The sequence below is a fragment of the Cibotium barometz genome, chromosome 52, assembly GCF_041138505.1.
Source record: "Cibotium barometz isolate CiBa-2024 chromosome 52, ASM4113850v1, whole genome shotgun sequence".
NCBI classification, from domain to species: Eukaryota; Viridiplantae; Streptophyta; class Polypodiopsida; order Cyatheales; family Cibotiaceae; genus Cibotium; species Cibotium barometz.
Window position 1 is genome coordinate 7,263,223 of NC_141097.1, and position 21,627 is coordinate 7,284,849.

Consider the following 21,627-nt stretch of genomic DNA (forward strand, 5'->3'; position numbering starts at 1 on the left):
AACAAGACAACTTATGGAATGACCAAAGACTACAACAACACAGATTGAATCCAATTACTCGTCGTAAACATAGGAATAATAAGGAAAATATACGTGGTAGAACTTTGAGACTAACTGTCAAGAACAAGGCACATGCTCCGATCATTGAATAAGAAGCCTCTCTCACAATCTTAAAGGCACAACATGTTAACCAATGTTAGTCCTTAATTAAGTTAGTCGTTTTTAATACAACAACACTTTTTCAGTGCATATGCATGTGAGTGAGATTTTTTTTCTTTCTTTTTAAGTGACCATACACAAGGTATGGCAGAGAGGTGGCACAATTATCTCCAAAATTTATAATCATAGGGGAACATGCCCTTCCCACGTTTAGAGAAAACACTTTCAATGTTTTCTCTAAACGGGGGAACGCGCCCTTCCCCTATTTAGAGAAATCACTTTCAATGTTGAAAGTGCAGAAAGTAAATTATTTTACAGCAACACTGCATAAGACAAATGTATTCTCATAGCTTGCAAGATCGCCATCATTATTAGCTTCATGCTCCATAAATTAATCTCTAAATAGCTAAATTTATGTGCATTATAGTAAACCAAGGTTCGGCATTCTGAGTAGATTACACTAAATATCACACTAGCCATTAGTGCGAAAGAACCTAGATTGGATGTGGTCCTCAAGTTGGCCAAGGTACTTGGGCTCAGAGAAGATAAGCCACCCATAGGAGGCATGCTGCACAGATGGCGACGAAAAGCAAGCCATTCTTGACTATGGTGATTAGAAAATATTGTCTCTTCGCCATCTCTTACTTGACAACTTGATAACAATCATTCAACAAACACTGCCTAAGCCACTCTAGTAGTCCCACTCTAGTAGTACTACTGTGCCTAAGCTGCTCTAGCTTTTATGCTTTACCCATTGGGAGAAAAAAAAATCTATCTCTATCTCCCTCTCAAGCTCTCTATCTCTCTCTCATTATCCCTCACTCTCTCTCTAGTTTCAAGTGAGATGATGTAAATGCATATTCTCCAATTTGTATTACCATTTTGGTCGTAGGCCTACCATTACAATGGACATACAAAAATACCAATCAAACGTAAATAATTCTGGACCTACGGCCATACAATATCCTTATACAAGGTATTCTTTTTTGAGTTGGGACTGTGTATGAACATATTAGTGTGTGTATCCAAGCCAAAAATTTGAAGGTACACGAAGTACAAGTGCTTGCATGCTAAGAATGCACATCCCCTACCTACTCTAATTTGGAAGTCTAGGCAAATGCAACTAGGGTGTTTTGAAAGTCTTACCCTAATTTGAGAGTCCTAGCAAGTGCAAGTAGGGTGTTTTATAATGGTGACATCATATCTTTCACCTCTAATGGGAGAATTACTTGTCTCCATTACAAAGATCTCATGCTCCAAATTTTTAATCACTCTTTTGGTGCATGACAATGACAAGGCATGGCAATCCTTTTTATTACAACCTCATACACCCCGCTCCTATACCTTGATGTTTGCACCTATCCAACATCTTGCTTCCCTACATTGTCTTCCATCTCCAAACATAAAACCAACCCTGTCTAGGGTGGCTACCTCCACCTATGTTAGATTAGTTTTTGAGTAGTGGATTCAATGTTAGCCCATGGTCAGCAGGCAGGTTGAGGAATGATGCAGATACACAAGTATCATGGAAAGGGAAGGAAAAGGTAGATCAACCTTTTGTGCTTGATCTGTCAGCAGGTCACTCATATGTGGATGGTGACTCAAGTGGCTCTGAGAGCAGAGCCTTGATGAGGAGCTTGGCATTCCGTGTGTGGTTACTCTTGGTGTAAGGAGAACCAGGGCTGTTTTAAGGACACCTGGCTGTGATCCAGGTCTACGAGGGTTAGATACCCTATTGACAGGTTGAGATATGATGGATATACAACCCATCATTATGCTTACATGGTAAAAGCAATACAGGAGTTTGAGCCCACTTGCTTTGAGCAGGCAATAGGAGATAAGAAATGGGAAGATGCCATGGATGAGGAGATGGTAGCATTGGATGCAAATGCAAGATGGGAGTTAGTGCCTTTGCCTAAGGAAAAGAAGGCAATTGGATGTAAGTGGGTGTATAAAGTCAAGCACGATGCTGATGGTTCAGTGAGCAGGTACAAGATAAGATTGGTTGCCAAGGGCTATGCGCAGACTTATGGCATAGACTATGAGGAGACATTTAGCCTGGTTGCAAGAATAGCAACCGTGAGAGCTGTCATTAGTATGGCTGTAGGCGAAGGGTCGGTCTTTACATCAAATGGATGTAAAGAATGCTTTCTTGCATGGTACCAGGTTATGAGAGTGATACACATCTAGATTTTGTGTGTAGGTTACGCAAAGCCTTGTATGGCTTGAAGCAGGCACCCAGAGCATGGTCAAACAAGATCAAGGAGTATCTTGTTACCATTGGATTTCAGATATCCACTAGTGATAGTGATGTAGACATACATGATGTCAGGATGCTTTTGAAGCAAAAGTTTGAGATGAAGGATTTGGGTGAGCTGTGGTATTTCTCGGGCATAGAGGTGGTGAGATCACCTCATGGCATTTTGCTAGTGCATAGGCAATATGGCTTGGACATGTTGTCCAAGTATGGTATGACAGGTTGTAAGTCTATTTCAGAGCCATTGGAGCAAAACACAAAGCTTTCCACAGATATAGGTGAGCTTTTAGAGGACCCCACTACATACAAGCGTATAGTGGGTAGTTTGATCTACATGACCATTACAAGGCCAGACTTGAGCTATGTTATTAGACTTGTGAGTCAATTTATGCAGGCCCCTAGGAAGCCACACTTGGATGCGGCTAGACGGATCCTCAAGTACATAAAGTCCACAGCTGATTATGGACTTTTCTATGAGGCTGGTATAGAGATACAGTTGCATGGGTACACAGATGCTGATTGGGCTGGTAGTATTGTAGATAGAAGATCTACCAGTGGTTTTCTGTTCTCATTTGGGAGTGCTACTATGAGTTGGAGCAGTAAGAAGTAGCCAACAGTTGCCTTGTCGAGTACAGAGGTAGAGTACAGGGGTGCTGCTATGGCAGCTGGTGAGGTAGCTTGGTTTCAAAAGCTACTTGGTGACATGGGAGAGCTCGTGGATAGGGAAGTTGTCATATATTGTGACAACATGAGTAGCATACAGTTGGCTAGTAGCCCAGTATATCATGCTAGAACGAAGCACATTAAGGTGCATTATCACTTTGTCAGGGAGAAGGTTCTAGTAGGAGATGTAGATCTGGTATATGTCAGCACCATAGAGGATCAGGTAGCTGACATCTTTATGAAGACATTGGGCACAGAGAAACTCTACAGGCTTAGGAGCTTACTTGGAGTGCAGTTTTGTGGAGTTGAGCTCGAGGGGGAGTGTTGAAATATCGAGCTTAACTAGTGCTACGGTGGCGGACATTGATGACCTGCCTGGGTGATGGCTTCTGCATCTACACCACTAGCATGGTTGGTGAGATTATGGGTGATATGCAGCCAGTGGGATGACAGGTTGTGTGATATCCATTTTGGATTACTAGAGACTGGCATAGTTATAGTGCTAGCTCATTTAGTCGGGTTCACATTATGGATTGACCCTTGTATGTTGTAGTAGTTGAGTACTACACGCTCATGCAACCATAGACCGGCATACTTCCATGCGACCACTGCCCTGGAAGGCCCATGCGTACCCCAACTGTAGCCCGCTTTACAGGCACCACCCTTTCAACACGCTCATGCAACCATAGACCGGCATACTTTCACGTGAACCATCCTTTCCACCCCTCTTTGCTCTTTCCTTACCCATATCAGACCCTGTATAATCCCCCTAGCCCTAGCACCCCCCTCTATGCCCAACAGTCGACTCTTTGAGTGCAGTCTCTCCCTTGACAGTCCTCTGCAGCCAGCAAGCCCTTTTTTTAGCCAAGCTCCCAGCAGCATCCCACCCTTGTGTTGTGGAGGGGGTGTCCTCCACCTCTCTCTCTCTCTCTCTCTCTCTCTCTGTCTCTCTCTCCCCCCCCGGGTGTGAATGGACTTAAGGGGAGAACCCTTCTCCTTCCCCCCAAACCCTCTGGTTCTGTTTGGAACAAGCCTTGTTCTCAACCTAAGGACACTTTACTTCCCCCCTATATAAAGAGACTTAAGTAAGCACAAGCTCTTAGAGGTGGTTTTCATCACGGGTGAGTCTTTTGCTCATAAAGTAAGTAAACGGACTCCATATTGTGATGCATCTGGATTGTTGATTTCATGATTGCATAGGCTACAAGAGAGTGGATAGTATGGCGCCTCCTTGACGATTCCAAAATGCTATCTCGAGAAGTGTGCACGATGACATAAGAGGGAATGCTCTGAACATGGCCCCAGCTCTTCCCTTGTTGGGAGTCCCTTATGGAGGCAATGGCCAGGTAAGCTTGATAATCATCTAAAAAGAGGTTTTGGATTAATTCTTAATCTTAGCATTAATTGAGAAAGATAAAGGATGCTACATTTTCTTGTTTTGAGAATATAGGCTTCCATAATTATCTAAACTTGAAATTTCCTGTAGAATTGTTGCTTTCTCGAAAAGATAATGTGGTTTCTCGTATCTTATAAGGCTGGATTGAACTATTGTGTTGCTATCTTGCTTAAATTATGGTACATCTTCTCCCCCCCTTGATGCTATTTCTCTGCTTGTGTAGCCGGTGATAACGTTAGCGAGGCCTCGATTCGGCCCAAGGTATCCCTCATACCATTGGGAAGTTACAACCCACCAGTTTGGCATGAGTTATGGATGTTGCCTAGTTCTACAGGCCCAAGCTAGTGTGGTAAATAAGCCCACGATAGTGCGTAGACACCCCTTCGAAGAGCAGGAGGATCAAGTGAACGGAGCAGCCTGAGAGGGCGAGAGGCTGGCTTGAGTCGTCACTGAGTACCAATGACGAGGTGTATCGTCTCATAGAGATTGCCTAGTCTATGGAGACTAGAAGGCCGAATTCTAGATTATCAAGACGGAATAAAACATGGAATAAGAGAGCCTAGATCTAGATTTGAACCTTTGTAATTATTGTTTTTATTTAAGTTCGTTGTTTCTAGTATTGTTGTATCATTGTTTTAAGTTAAGTGGTTGTTTTAATGAACATCGTGTAAGATCCTTAATTAATGAACTTGTCTATATATGTCACACAATGTGGTAGCATTAATTAGAAAACAAAAATGACGGGTGAGTTGGGTCGAAAGTGGGATGATAGAATGACCTGACGGTACCATCCGATAGTGGATGAGTGAACCCAATTAGTCGGGTAGCTTTCCAAGAAAACTAATCAATCGCACTATGCTAGGTAAATAAGTCCCTACACAATTCTATTCTAGAGGACAAGGTCAGTGGCCATGCCTCGCATAGAAGGGGAAAAAGGTGTTGCTTCTAGGAATGAAGAATAGAGGTTGCCCAAGAAAGGTCGATCACTCTATGGGTGATTCAATTTTTAGAACCATTTAGGAGAACACGCTTCCCCTTGGGAGATAGAGCTACGTCTTACCTAGTAGTCCTATCCTCGTATCTCTACACAGTTGAGGTGTCGATGACTAGGAAATTCTTTTAAAGGCCTAGTAGAATATCTTAAGAATTCTCTTTTTTTAAGGTTGGGGACCTTACAATTGGTATCAGAGCAGAGTTTTTGTTCCTAGGATTTGTTATTTATTTGAAGTGTATGTTTTACCTCAATCAAATGTTGCTTAATAAAATACCTTACTAGTGCAACTTGATTTGGTGAATGAATGATTGTAGGAGGAGGAAGATGCTTACTCGAGATTCCTAGTCTTGCAATGCATCTTCGAGACAGCTTGTCATTCCTCGAATTTCAAACTCCGCGATACGATGATGCAAATAGTCGAGAGTTGTCCCTCCCTCATCCCTCTCATATCCAAAGAGGGTATCCAAAGAGGGTGGGGTAAAGACCACTTTTGGAATTGTGGGCCATGGTTCTTTATCATCCGAGTAGACCAAATTGGGAATCTCACCATTAATTTGAAACGGATTCGTTGGATCGAGATGTTGATAGTCCGCTTATTCTGGTTTATGGGTACTCGTAGACCAAACAATTATGTGACCATAGAAGGGAACCATATACCACATAACCAGTGGGTATATGACCAAGTAATGCAAGTCTTACTCGCCGACTGAGTAGCTGTTATGGAATGCAATACAATCCATAGTCTACCTCCCCTACCATCAGCTTTCTGTATCCTAGAAACCATGGCGGAATCCCCATATTTTACCTACATGAACCACTCAAGTCTTATGCCCTAGTTAAGCCTAGAAGTATCTTTTATGTGATGAATGAGACTAAATACATTAGTCTCAAATCCTTGTAATCAATATTGCCCTTGTAAATATTTGAATTGAGAAATAAAATGATTTTAAGGTTTTACTTCTATATCATGATCTTAGTGTCAAGTATAAGTCTCATGATCCTAAAGTTAATCTTGCAATGATGGCCAGGATGATCAATCTTCTCTCCCCAATGTGCTATACACAAATACCCACCAGGAGAAGAAGCTCCTACTCAAACAGATGCAACCTCCCTCTAAAGGGGAAGGTTCAAAAATTGAGAAGGATGCCAAGGTATGGATTGAAGCAATGGATAATTATTTCTCAGCTGCAAGTACTGGACCTTCGAACCAATCCATGCTTGCACAATTTCGCCTCATTGGGGACACTAAGCTCTGGTGGAAACAATAGTGCCGCAATAAGGGAGTCACCAAACACTCCCAAACCTGAAATAACATTAAGAAAGCTATGAAGGAGGGGTATCTTCTCCCATGTCATGAGTCTTTCAAGATGAATGAGTTCTTTAGCCTGAAGCAGTTTAGCTTAACCATAGAGGAGTACTACTCTAAGTTTATCACTCTCCGTAGAAATATGCCCCACCCAGGAATACCTCCTATAATAGATAGCCCGTTTCTGCCAAGGCTTGAATGAAAATTTGGATTCCCTCCTTGAAGCAATGAGGCTGAGTACATTGCAAGATGCTCTAATACGAGCCAAACCTCTTGTGAAGGAGTTGAAGTCTGGCAAAGCTAGGCCCCGTAAGAGATCTCACCTTGAATCAAACCCTAAAGACTAGTCTTACAAGAAGCCCCAACTAAATGCTCCTAACTACAACCGAGGTCGGCCAACTAACCCCTTTGTTCCCTGCACATATATTGCTTCTACTAGAGAGGCCCTTGTGTGTTTCCATTGTAATGAGCCCGGACACTATTTTTTCCTTGTCAAAATCAAAAAGCTATTGAACCTAGTAAAGAATTAGAACCCTCCTGGATCCAACAATTTGCTGACATCTTTTCTGATGATCTTATAGAACAACCACCCCCTTGAGAAGTTGACCATGAAATCGATCTAATTCTTGGTGCTCAACCTGTATCCAAAAGACCTTATAAGATGTCTCTCCTAGAAGCCATTAAATGCAAGGGGCAACTTTGCCAACTTGTTGAGCTAGGATTTGTACGACCAAGCAGCCCTCCTTGGGGAGCACTTGTTCTTTTCCAAAAGAAGCACGTGACTCTTCGTCTCTGTATAGATTATCGGGAGTTAAATCAAGTCACTGTCATGAACAAGTACCCTATTTGTCTCGCATTGACAAAATTCTTGACACGCTTCATGGGGCCATGTTTTTTTTAATCTAAGATAGATTTAAGATCTGGATACTATCAGATCAGAGTCAAGGAAGTAGATATATCCAAGGCAGCTTTCAATACCTGTTATGGCCACTATGAGTTTACTGTGATGTCATTCAGGTTAACCAATCCTCTTGTAACTTTCAACCACCTAATGCAAGATATATTTTGTCCCTACTTGGATGAATTTGTTATTGTCATTTATGACAACAGTCTAATCTACTCCAAGTCGGTGTGGAAGAACATGAGGAGCATGTGCGTAGAGTGCTGCAATTGCTACGTAGACATAAAATCTATGCTAAGAAAAGTAAATGTACCTTATTTACTCACCAGATTGAGTATCTTGGATTCATTGTCTCCCAAGATGGTATCTCAGTAGATCTTGCTAAGGTCAAAGATATACTTGAATGGCCACCCCCTAATTCAGTTCTCGAAGATATACTTGAATGGCCACCCCCTAATTCAGTTCTCGAAGTTCATGGATTTTTGGGAATCACATGATGGTATAGGATTTTCATCAAAGATTATTTCTTGGTAGCTGCATCCTTGACCAATCTTCTTGAGAAGTATTGAAAAATAGTGTGGTTAGCAATCCATCAAGTCAGCTTTGATAAGCTCAAAGACATCCTTACCTTAGCACTAGTCCTGAAACTTTCCGATTTCACCAATGAATTTGAGGTGGTTACAGATGCCAGTAGTCTAGCACTTGGTGGTGTCTTAGCCTAAGAAGGAAGACCAGTGGCTTATACTTCTCGAAAGCTTAAGCAATATGAGACCAACTATGCCACCCATGATTTGGAACTCTTAAGATTTGTTCATTGTCTCAAGTTATGGAGACATTACCTCTTGGGATGAAAGTTCTAGCTTGTAGTAACTGACCACCCCACAAGAGTCTAAAGTGAATCTTCACCCAGCCAAACCTCATAGAAGATGGGATGAAACCCTACAAGAATATGACTTTGACATCAAAGTCCGCCCTGGGAAGGATAATGTGGTAGTAGACACACTTAACCGCAACTCTTTCTTGAGTGCAATTTCTATGCCAAATGACCCCATACTAGTCAAGGTGAAAGAAGTTTCATTTCATGATCTTGATTATCAAAGGATGGTGAACTTAGTCAAAGAATGGGAAACCTCAGAGAAGGAGAAATATCTAATCAAGGGTTACTTCACCCATGATGGGTTCCTCTACTTCACAAGCTATGTATTCCTAATAAGGACCCTTTCCTAAAGAAGCTAATCTGCCATGAAGCTCATGATAGCCCCACCCGTAGGGCACCCAGGCTATGCAAAGACCTTGAATGCTCTAAGGAGGAGCTATCATTGGGAAGGCTTGAAAAATGATGTCCTTCAATATTTGAAGCAATGTCTCTCATGTCAAAGGATCAAAGCTAAAAGGGTCAAGATGCTTGGAAAGCTTCAACCCTTGGATATTCCTCAAATGAAGTGGGAATGCATTAGTATGGATTTTTTCACAAGTCTCCCCAATGTACGAGGAGGATATGATTCCATTTTTGTAGTGGTGGACTTCCTCACTAAAGTAGCTCATCTTATACTGGCAAAGAAACCCTTCAAAGCTTTTGATGTTGCTCGATTATTCATCAAGGAGGTCTTCAAGCTTCATGGTTTACTGAAAAGGATAGTTAGCGATGGAGACTCTGATTCACTTCAAAGTTCTGGAAGTCCTTATTTCAGGCCTTGGGTACTCAACTTTGCTTCAGTACAGCTTACCATCCAGAGGGGCTAATGGCCAGACTGAGAGAGTCAACCAAGTAATTGAAGACATTCTTGCAACATATTGCGGGTGAGAGCCAAGTAGATGGATTCAATACCTTTCTCTAGTAGAATTTGCTTATATTTCATCTTAACACCACAGCATAGTGATGTCACCATTTAAAGAACTCTATGGGCATGAATGCTTATCTCCTTTAAATTTCTCTGATCCAACATTAAGAGTCAAAGTCTCCAGAAAAATGCTCGAGGAGATGGAAGAGCAGACCAAGGCTATCCAAAAACATATAAAGTTTCTCAATATCGGCAGAAACATTATGCCGACACAAGGAAGTTTGAAAGGATCTTCAAGGAAGGAGACAAAGTTCTTTTGCCCAGTGGGTGCGACCCAAGTGTATCTCTCTATCACTTGAGAAATATAAGAAACGTAGCCCAAGATATTGTGGGCCTTATACAGTCATCAAGTGTTTGGGTAGAAGTGCCTATAAGCTATAGCTCCCAGTCCATGTGTCAAGGTCCACAATGTAGTTCATGTAAGCTTGTTGAAGCCTTATGTAACCAGTCTCAATCATATTCTTGATGATGAGCAAGTTGTAATCCCAACTCAAGGAGTCCTTGAGTTGCAACCTAGTAGAATCATAGATTCTAGAGAAAGGCAACTTCGTATTTGAACCCTTATAGAACATCTAGTGCAGTAGAAGACTGCCCTGAAGAGGATGCAGCTTGGGAAGATAAAGCTACACTCTCAAGAGATTACCACGAATTCATGACAAGACGAGGACATCTCGTTGTGAGGAAATCGAGATGAGGACATCTTGATTTCTTTAAGGGAGAAAGGATGTAACATGCTCATATTTAATAATAATATATGTCCATTTAATAGATGAAATTATTATCCTTTTTATAGTGTAAAAATTATCATTTTAATAATTGAGCTATTTCTACTTGAAATCTTAAATTTCTTAGTCCAAATTTGAAATCTACATGCAATTTTATCATAATATAGGACTTTATAGTACTCAAAACAAACATTGAAAATTTTTAGTTAAATTTTACGGTAAACTTTTGACCTTAATAAATGTTTGTCCGAGTGTCCGATTGACAAGCAGACTACACCCTTGCGACCAGGAAAACAACCTGGACAACGAAAAACATTTTGGTAGCCGTCGGATGCGCCAGCATGCATATCAGGACAGCACCCCAAAAAGGGTCATTACCCCAAAAGATGCCTCCTTGGGAAGCGTGCATTATCAAAGGACCTTACCCTCGACCGTACACATTCCAAGGCAGCCACACACATGGCCCAAAAATCAACCTCCCTAGTGTACAGTCTCCCTTGGCCCCACATGGACACCCATGTGACCACTGCCCTGGAAGGCCCATGCGTACCCCACCTTTAGCCTACTTACAAGCACCACCCTTTCTTCAGGCTCATGCAACTACAGACCGGTGTAGTTTCACATACACCGTCCTTTCCACCCCTCTTTTCTCTCTCCTTACCTGTACCCTTTACAGAGCCAAGCTCAAGCACAAGTGCTTTTTTAGGCAAGCTCCCAGTAGCCTCCCACCCTTGTGTTGTGGAGGGGGTGTCCTCAACCTCTCTCTCTCTCTCTCTCTCTCTCTCTCTCTCTCTCTCTCATGTGAATAGACTTAAGAGGAGAACCTTTCTCCTTCCCCCCAACCCTCTGTTCTGTTTCCAGCAAGCCTTATTCTCAACTTAAGGACACTCTACTTCCCCCCCATATAAAGAGACTTAAACAAGCACACTCTAGCTCTTAGAGGTGGTTTTCGGATGAGTCTTTTGCTCATGAAGTGAGCAAACGGACTCCAAATTACGATGCGTTTGGATTGTTAAATTTTTTATTGCATGGGCTACAAGAGAGTGGACAATATGGCTCCTCTTAAAAAATGCTACCTCGAGAAGTGTGCACGACAACAACATGAGAGAATGCTCTAAACACAACCCTAGCTCTTCCCTTAGGAGTCCCTCATGGAGACAATGGCCAAGTTAGCTTGATATTCATCTAAAAAGAGATTTTTGGATTAATCCTTAATCTTAGCATTAATTGAGAAAGATAACGGATGCTACTTTTTCTTGTTTTGAGAATATTGGCTTCCATAATTATCTAAAGTTCTTGTAGAATTATTGCTTTCTCGAAAAGATAATGTGGTTTCTCGCATCTTATAAGGTTGGATTGAACTATTGTGTTGCTATCTTGCCTAAATTAAAGTATAGGTACATCTTCTTCCCGCCTTGATGCTAACCCTGTTCCTGTGCTTGTGTAGCCGAGAGGCGACATTAGCGAGCCTCGGAGTCGGCCCAAGGTATCCGTCATACCATTGGGAAGTTGGAACTCACCGGTTTGGAGAGAGTTATGGATGCTGCCTCTAGTTTTGTAGGCCTAGGCTAGTGCGGTGAATAAGCCTACCCTAGTGCGTAGTGATTCCTCTTAGGAGTGAGAGGATCGTGCGACGGAGTCTAAGAGAGCGGGAGGATCATGCGACGCGACAGGCCGGCTTGAGTCCTCGTCAGCTACCAACAACGAACGAGGTGTATGGTCTCATAGGGATTGCCTAGAGACTGGAAGGTCGAATTCTAGATTATCGACGGAATAAAACATGAAATAAGAATGCCTAGATCTAGCTACAATTGGATTTGAACCTTTGTAATTATTTTTGATTTAAGACCCTTGTTTTCTAGTTTTGTTGTATCATTGTTTTAAGTTAAGTGGCTATTTTAATGAAAACCATGTAAGATCCTTAATTAATATACTTGTCTATATATGTCACACAATGTGGTGGGATTAATTAGAAAACAAAAATGATGGGTGAGTTGGGTGGAAAGTGGAAGGGTGGGTCGCCCTGACGGCACTATCCTATGGTGGATGAGTGAACTCAATTAGTCAGGTAGCTTTCCAACAAAACTAATCAATCGCACTACGCTAGGTAAATAAGTCCCTAGGCAATTCTATTGTAGAGGACTAGGTCAGCGGCCGTTCCTCGCATAGATGGGAAAAAAGGCATTGCTTCTAGGAATCAAGGATAGAGGTTGCCCAAGATAGGTCGATCACTTTACGGGTGATTCGATTTTGAGAACCATTTAGGAGACCACTCTTCCCCTGTTGTGAGATAGAGCTAGGTCTTACCTAGTAGTCATATCCTCATATCGCTACACGGTCGAGGTATCGATGACTAGGAAAGTCTTTCAAAGGCAAAGTAGACTATCTTAAGGATTCCCCTTTTTAGGTCTTACCGAGTAGTCAACACGATCGAGGTGTCGATGGACTAGGAAAGTCTTTCAAAGTAGACTATCTTAAGGATTCCCCTTTTTAGGTTGGAGACCTTACAATACCTACCTCTAGACTTATGTATGGTTGACTCACGTCTCAAGACTCACGACTCACGTGCCCAAGCTCATGGCTCACGTGTCTAGGATTATAGCTCACTTCTCCAGGATCATGTGTGTTTACTCACATGTTTAACTCATGTCTTTTTTTACAGGATTGTGGGCTCACATCTCCTAACTCGAGAGCTTGTTTGGGCTAGTTTTTGGTGATTTTTACGATTTTTCAGACTTGATGGAGTGTGATTAGTGATCCTATTCTAATTAAGGGTTATGATGTAAGCAATTAAATTTTATTATTATTATTTTTTGTTGCATTTGCATACTACTAAGTTACCAATTCAACAATGCATGAAAAAATCTAATAAAATACATGAACAAAATTGACTGTACCACTCTAATTCACCCTAATGGAGCTCAATGCTCATGTTTTTGGAGTGGATTCCACTCCTAATCACAATTGGTAAGGTAAACCTTAGATCGGAGCAATGAAAACTAAGCCTCTTGGGCTCTAATTTCATGCAAATAATGACCTAGAATTTTACCCTTCTAATAGGTGAAACTAGAATACCCTACTGTAAGAAAACTTCACAGAAAAATCAAACCCGACAAACTTCCAATGGCTCCAAAACCGTATGTTTTTTGAAGATCAATACTTGGTAATATTGGATAATCCTAACACCTTGGAAACGGAGCTAAGCCCTAGGCATCCTCGCTAGCAGGCGCCAAATATGTTCAAGAGCTTACCTTAGCCTTGGTGAGTCATGTGTGGTTGGGTCTTGCCTTAGAGCTGCAATCTACAACTTCCCTATGTGGGTGCACTAGCTCGTCCGTCGTATTCTCACTTCGTTATTAAACATAAATGCTCCTTTTGCCAATGGGTTGAAGGGAGAGACCTCTATGCCTAGATAGAGACAAAAAGAGATGATCCTTCACAATGGGTCTCTCTCACAAAAGGCAAGGAGTGAAGGGAAGCTAATGCAAAAGAAGACAACCTACAATCAAACCTATCTAACATGCATCCATCAAGTAAGCCAGATTCAATGGCATACAAGCAAGAAAGAAGAGAAAAGAGGAGAGCTCACAAATAAAATATTGCAATGGACTGATTTTATATTCCTTATTGTTAAAAATGACCTATATATAGTGACTAGTATTCACACTAGGCCGGCCAAACTTTAAAAACAATATGGCCCTTATTACTAGTCTTAAGCAAGTATGGACACTAAGTCCTTCTTATACTTTCTCTATTTGACATTAAGCATAAGACTAAGCTACATTATATGTTCTAGCACTATCTTACAAAAGATAAGTACCCGCTTGAGCAGGTAAGATGGCAAAGCGCTTTAGGATAGGTTAGGTGGGAGAAACTATGTTGACCTACATAGTGGTTAACAATTTTTATACAAAATACTTTTAAGACTCCAAAATTCTCTACGAGGCATGTCACTTCTAAAAGTAAACATAGTACTATTTTAACTTTTAATTGATCTTCATCTGCATGTACACACATGCTAGAGGATTGTAAACAAAGATTCTAAAAGTAAACATAGTACTATATTCTCTTTATTGATCTTCACCTTCATGTACACACATGCTAGAGGATTGTAAACAAAGATTGTAGATGAATGATATTCCAAGGACTCTTTCACGATTCACAAATTTCTCTTTATGTTTATAGGACATGCATGTCAAAGGAAATGTAGAAGTTTACATGGACATTAAACTTTATTATTTTATTTTTCATGGATGTGGGAGTGCATGGAAATAAACAAAGAATGTATGTTATATCTACCATGAATGGTATTAATTAATCATCAATTTATGATTAACAATAAAAGTTTACCATGGTATAATCATGGAAGTTATCATGAAAAAAGATGATGATTTTGGTTTCATAATGTGTAAAATAAACTTGTTTTGCTTAGTGGTGTTTTTTAAACGTAGTAAACCAACCACTCTTCACTCCATGCATTTTTATGCTACTATTTTGCTCTTGGAGACTATGAGGGAGGATTGCAAAGTGGCCAACAAAATTTGAAAATAGCAACAACGAATAGTTAATAATAATCTAACATTCAAGGAAGGACCCAATTTCTTATGCTAATGAGAAATGATTCAAGGTATGAACATAGCTAGACACACACAACTTTGTTCTTAACAAATGAAGCACCATGAATTAATTTCTTAGGCCTTTAATACAAGCACAATTATGTTGTGCCAATTAAAAAAACAATTATGTAAAGGACTTTTGTGGTATAAATGTCTTTTTCTTTTGAGTTTAGTCACAATGATCCTTATAAGTTTCAATAAAAAGCCTATGCAAACTGGAGCCATCAGTGCATTATGTACAAGGGATCTTGTAACGTTTTATGTCATTCTCAACATAGAATGTCCTAACTAATCTATATCAAGTAATAGGTCACTATATGCATGTATGGATTAATATTCATGATGTTCTATTTAATTACAAGTTAGTCAATCTATGAGATGATGATTTTATTGGCTTATGTGTGCTATATGAAAACATATTTGGTGATTTTGAGATTTGGATATTCCAAGTGTTTCATGTTGCATTGAAATGTTGAGATCTCATCAAATATGAATCCTTAATTTCACAATACTAATGTAGGATAATATTGACTTATTTGTTATTCCATCTCTTTTTTACGAGTTTGGAGATAAAAAGACCAATTTTCTTTCATTATAGTATTTTTATGTTGTCAACCTTTCATTTACTAGATGTAGTAGAAATCTACCCTCAAGACAACCTTGAAATTCATTGAGTGTAGTTGCAAATATTTCAAATTTCTATATCTTTACATTGGATTTCATTTATTTTAGAAAAAAGCTTGATTGCACATACAAGGAAGCAAAACATTTCACAAGTTGAACATAATCTACCTTGAATCCTAGAATGTGATAAGGTAATGTAACAAACTTTGACAAAAATCTTGTCAAGAACTTTCGAAGACTTAAAATCCTTTGCAAACATAACATGTATGTAGTTAGAATTACTTGGCTATACACACATTATTATGTCATGGAAAACCTGCTCTTCTCGTGTTCTTAATCAAGATACATTTGATAGTGGCAGATTGGATGTTATGATTAATATTATAGTCCATCTTTCAACCACAGGCTCATGCAATAGCATTGTGATATTTACCTTGAATAGGATGTTTAAGGCTCCTGTACTAGTATTAGTATTATGGTTTTCACCTTGAGGATGAGGTTGATCATTTCTTCCTTTTGAGGAGTCTACAAAGCAAGCCTGGTTGTTGATGATGAACCTCGATAACTCTGGGTCTTGAAATAAACCTTTTGAAAGCTTGAATATGCTGTCATTTAAAAAAGTCCACTTACAATTGTATAAAAGATTTCCTCTAATTAGACAATGTTTGTAGATACAAAGTTTTCAGCCTTACATTTAGCACTCATGTTTACAAAGCTTTCTTGATATTTTCAAGCATCTTCAACCATTTGGTTGAAAAGCTTAGCATGTTACTGTTTTGGACTCGCGCTAACGATGAGCATTGATTACTTTAACAGCAACATGAAGCATGGATAATCAATCTTACTCTCACTCCACTCTAAAACCTTTGTCATGTAGCAAGTGGAATTAATACTCATTGTTTGGATTTTTTTAAAAACTTGCCCCCCCAAAACCCACCTCTTCCTTTCATTCCACAACACACGCTTTTTTTTTTTTTTTTTTGGGGTGAAAACCACTATTTCATTATAAATGCAATGTACATTCATAGCTGCCCCAACATGGAGCAGCTACTACGGAAAACTAGAAACAGTCATAAAACACGTCCCACTGGGCCATGGAAAGGTCTCCAAGAAAGTGGGCATCTTGGCGAGACTGGAGCAAGGAGAATCTGAAAAAGGCAAAGACATCCACCGAAGTGTGCCCAAACAACTGAGTGTTGCGGGCATGGTATAAACTCCATAAGGCCCAATAACAGCACCATGAAAAAAAGAGAGCATAATCAGGGGTAGAGGGATATCTACCAAACAGCCAAAAGTGCCTGCCAAAGGAAAGGCTCGGAAACCGGGCATGGAGAAGAGTTGTCAAACAAGCCAAGAAATCTCGAGCGGTCAGAGAAGATGCAAGACCATCTCGCGCGGATGTGAACAAGTAGGGCAAACCGAGGAAACAATACATCAGGCAGTTAGAAGGACACCCACTGGGAGGGCTCCCACCAGACATTGCCACAGAAACACCCGCTGCTTGAGGGGAAGCTTACTTTTCCATATACGATGAAGACATGTTTTCCACCACCCAAGCGGCCTATCCAAATGCCAGATTCAATTGCATGCTCCTGAATCCATGGTTGCGGAAGAAGAAGACGGTAGGCTTTTTTGGCAGACAGATCGACAAAAGAGGAAGTGGAATAACCTGGCCTGATCAAACGTCCAATCAAGCAGTGGAAGAGGACAAAACAGGCGAGGCACAAGCTGGAAAGGCTGTAGCAACTCAGCGATAGCATGCCATATGGGCCGGTGATGCATCCCTAGATAAAACTGTGTCTGGGCCTATGGAAAAGAAAGTGTGCGGCCACTGTCATCCACTATATCATCCACCAGAGAAATGCCCAAGCGATGCAGAAGATAAGCCTTACGAGGCTGAAAAGTGCCAAAGGGGAATCAAAGACCCGACTCCAGTGTAGACTGTGACGAAGCGAGTTGCCTAGATCCGGAGGGCCGCTAGACCAAGATAAATGTGCCAAAAGCTGCTGCTAATCAGAAAGCAAACAGGTAGAAAAAGGACAGCCAGGAATGTGGCCTTGAAAATGCCTGAAAATACATCCGGGATAGCTCGTGTCCAGTGCCCATAGGCTGGTGTCCTTAGAGAGGCAAACAAATGAGAAGGCATGAGTGTCCAGGGCTGACGCTGTTCCAAGAAAGTAGGCAAGAGCATGGCCTTGCGAGCAAGCACATGAACATGTATGTTGAGGATGTTCAAGCCCCCATGCATCTTTGGTGTGCAAACATAACTGCATTTGAGAAGACGCACCGCCTTACAGTCAGTTTTGGTACGCCAAAGACATTCTATCGCTCTGGACACTGACAAAAACTGTTGAATGTCCGAAGAGGACCAAGGAATGAGCGGCAGATGAAATTGCACATAAGCCATAATGATGGACAGGACAATCCGAAGGCGAACGTGAAGTGACCAAGTGGAAAGTTTCCAGTAGTCTAGCTTATGGTAAAGCTTTTGAAGCACCCACTCTCTCTCCTGTGCCAAGGAAATGTGCCAACCGATGGGGTATCCCAAATGCCGCACCACATGATCAAGAGGGAGCAAGAGGCCCAGCCACAAGAAATGATGCCAGAACACTCATGCAAAGGCAGGAGTTTTGATTTTGCAAAGTTAACTTTTAACCCCACCACCAAAGCATACAAATCAAGGGCTTGCATAAGCTGTTGAATATCTGACTGAGAATTGCGTAAAAAGAAAAAGGATTAATCACCATAAGCCTCACTAACAAAAGGCGTCCCCCCAGGAATAGCAATGCCATGCAAGCGCTACTCCGAAACCAAAGCATCCATGTATAGCAGTAATGGATGAGTGGCGATAGCATATAGCACGGAGTGGACGGACGGAGCGGCCCAATGTCCAGAAGGAAGAGAGAACATTAGCCAATAGGCAATGGGCAGAGCCATCCACATAGAGCCAATGCACCACATGTTGCATGCGACGACCAAAGCCCACCCAACTAGGTGAGAACAACTGCAATGAAATCCCATCGAACAGTATCAAAAGCGGCGCAATGTCCAGAAGGAAGAGAGTGCACTACAGAGGAGTCCCTAAACCTATCACCCTAGATGTACTGCCCGTATGCAAGGACGGTCCCTTGGTCATAAACACTACACTGGGAGACCTTTGGTATCGCATTACCCATGCAGGCTCTTTTTTGGAGACAATTGGGAGATCCAACTGGGAGAGAGACGTCTCCATGTTCTGGTTTCTCAAACACTGTGGACTCTTCCCCCCTCAGCCTTCCCTCACATTCAAGTTTGAAGCTCCTTAGTTCCAATACGACAAACGTTCACACAATGGTTTTTTAGGGATCAAACGCAGCAAACCCTTTTTCCATGAGAGAGGCATCACACTAGAAAGCCAAGCATCATTAATCATGCGCAATAAAACAGGGCTCAAATCATCCCAAAACTCAACAAAGAACTCGACTGTAAGCCCATCCCAACTTGGGGATTTTGAGCGACCCAATCAGGCCAAGGCAATTGTCAACTCCTCATCAGTAAATGGCAACTCTAATAAATTTGCTCCATCCGCGGAGAGAATAGGATGCACTTGGCGTAAGAACACATCACGTCCGCCAATGAGGTGATAGCTCAAGTGGTGAAGGTGTTTGCCTAGGACCAAGAGGTCCTGGGTTCAAAACCCCCCTTGGTGCTTCCTCAGCGGCGTCGCCTATGGGTTGATAAAGTTGTTTACGAACGGTGAAATTTGGTAACTATGGGAAGATCTTGGGCCAAAGGCCAATTGAAAGGAAAAAAAAGAACACATCACGTGCTGCCAATTCATCTAAGGTGGAGGGTCCATGAGCAGCAAACAAATCAGCAAAATATTGTTGAGCACCATCAAGCTCCTGCTTATTGTCAGTCCAAGTCCCATCATGCCATTGCACCCTATGAAGGGAATGCATACGTTGGGAAGTGTGGATGCTTTTGAAAAAAGCCTTAGAGGAGCAGCCCTTATCCTGCAATGCTTTATGACGATAATGGACTTGCCATTTGTGGAGTTTATGTTTATCATTGTCAGCCAAGCAATGATGTGCGGATTGAAGGCAAGATTGCTCAGCACAAAAAGGGCATGTTGCTGGCTAAGATCTGTAAGCTATTGTAGCTGAGACTTAGCATTGGCCAGCTAAGTTTGTAAGCCTCCCATGTAGCATTTGCCATAGTCTCGGATAACATCCTACATGCCCATGGAAACACGATCCCATGCCCAGTCGGCATCAACTGAAAGATGACAAGTCCATGTGCCATGAACTGGAAGCACTGATGCTTGAGATAACTATTATTAACCAGCAAGAGCCTCTTGCAAGGCAGTGGCACATTCTGCGGTGAGAGACCAAAATGCAACGTCATACAGGCCGGGAAATCATCTGACAAGTGCATCGAGAAATCCAAGCTCATTGTGCAGGTAGTAAAAGCATCAAACTGCATTGCATTCAACATGTACCATTGATCTAATCGAGCCCAATAGCTAGTGAGAGCATTGTACACAGGCTGGCTGTACACACCCCCGCACACATATACACACCCCCACACACACACACACAGGTCGCAGAAGAGAATAGTAGGAGGGGCAGATCGACGATGAGAAGACGAGAAAACAGGGAACCTGCGCGCACAAAGGGGGACCCCTTGAAGGTCGCGAAGAGGGCTGCAAGGCCGACATGCAGTCCAGGAGGCAGACGACGGAGGAAGTCGCAGGCCTGAGGCTTCACAACACACACACACACACACACACACACAGAGAAGAACGTTTTACTGGAATGGAATACATTAGAAAGCACGATAATGAAGATAATAATTCTCTTTAATGAGAGATTATTATTGTCAGATAATATCAATCATTTTCCACCATCATACTAGGCACATAAGCCTTGTACTTTGCAGATCCTCAGCTTCCACCTTGTTGGCAAGTGTACTTTCAACATATCCAACTTCTAATGTTCGTCGAGATTGCCATCTGAGCTCTCATCTCAAGAACACATAGCCGAAGGAGGGCCCCTTCTATAAGAAGTTCAACAGTACCCTTTCTGTTCTGCAGCTTGTTAGAGCCTTTGCCACATTGCAAAACCCTGTTCATTGACCTTGATTATGCAAAATCATTACGAATCTACATAGACCATTGGATGGGGTTTTTGTAGACCAACTGACTAACCATGGCTTTGTGAAGGTCTAGCACACTGCTAGATAGGTGCCATGTGCATACGAATTGATGTTCACACACTGAGACATGTTTTGAGACTCCAGGGATGCTTCTGGCAGGCTTGTGGGGCCAGTTTGACCTCCATGATTTCAGGTTGAATTGCCCATCAGCAATACTGCTGATGGTAGATGGTTGTTTGGTCCATCTAATGTTTTGCCCAATTGCATGACATATGTGACCGCAACATATATAGAACACCATACTTCTTCATTCTTCCATTAAAAAAGTCGAGTTCTCTCCTCTTTTGTGATGCAGTAGAAGGCTTCCATCATATCTTCTGGTCGTTATCTACGTTTTGCCTCACGAAAAAACCCCTATTTATGTCAGCTGTTCAGCAATAATCAAGTTTTATTCTTCTCATCTACTATAAAATATTATGGATCCTGTCTTGCATGTTGAAGATGAGGCTTGTGTGTGTCAGCATATGTTGCTGTTACACCATATATTGTGTTTTCTTACGTGGTGTCAAAGTTTAGGCTTTATGCAAGATTGCTTTGCTCGCTGATACTAGACATGTTTTAAGAAATGGCAACTTCTACATGCAAATGGTTAAGCCAACACTCAAACAGAGACAAGAATCCACCCAATTTCATATGGCACAGATAGAAGGCTAGATGGATCAAATATCTAAATTTTGTAAGTATAGATTGCCTTGGAGGTGTTCTAGCTCCTTGACTTTGTCCTTACAATTGTCTATGAGCCAAAGACTACCAAATTTATCAATGGTAAAGATGCCCACCTTGATTCTTTTGTTGTTGCTGATTCGCAAATGTGGAACGAATATGCTTATTGCATTATCATCTCTAGCCGCAAATACAACTTTTTAACACTTAATCAACATAACCCAGAACGCAACCAAGGTCTGGGCTATATCCTGATTACTCAGTACACAATGACGACCATCGATGT

At 41.5% G+C, this 21,627-nt stretch overlaps 1 protein-coding gene across 5 annotated transcripts in view; it reads right to left on the bottom strand.

Annotated features, from left to right (window-relative positions):
• Nucleotides 1-15,635: 15,635 nt before the first annotated feature.
• The window catches only part of LOC147608739 (uncharacterized), a 109,124-nt gene continuing 103,132 nt past the window's right edge, over nucleotides 15,636-21,627 (bottom strand). For all 5 annotated transcript variants that reach the window (XR_015264307.1, XM_086788167.1, XM_086788166.1 and 2 more), the window contains one exon: nucleotides 15,636-16,087. Coding sequence is in view for 4 of the 5 variants with exons in the window: in XM_086788167.1 (XP_086644293.1) it covers nucleotides 15,986-16,087 (102 nt within the window). In the remaining variant the exon portion in view is untranslated. The remainder of the gene's footprint in view (nucleotides 16,088-21,627) is intronic.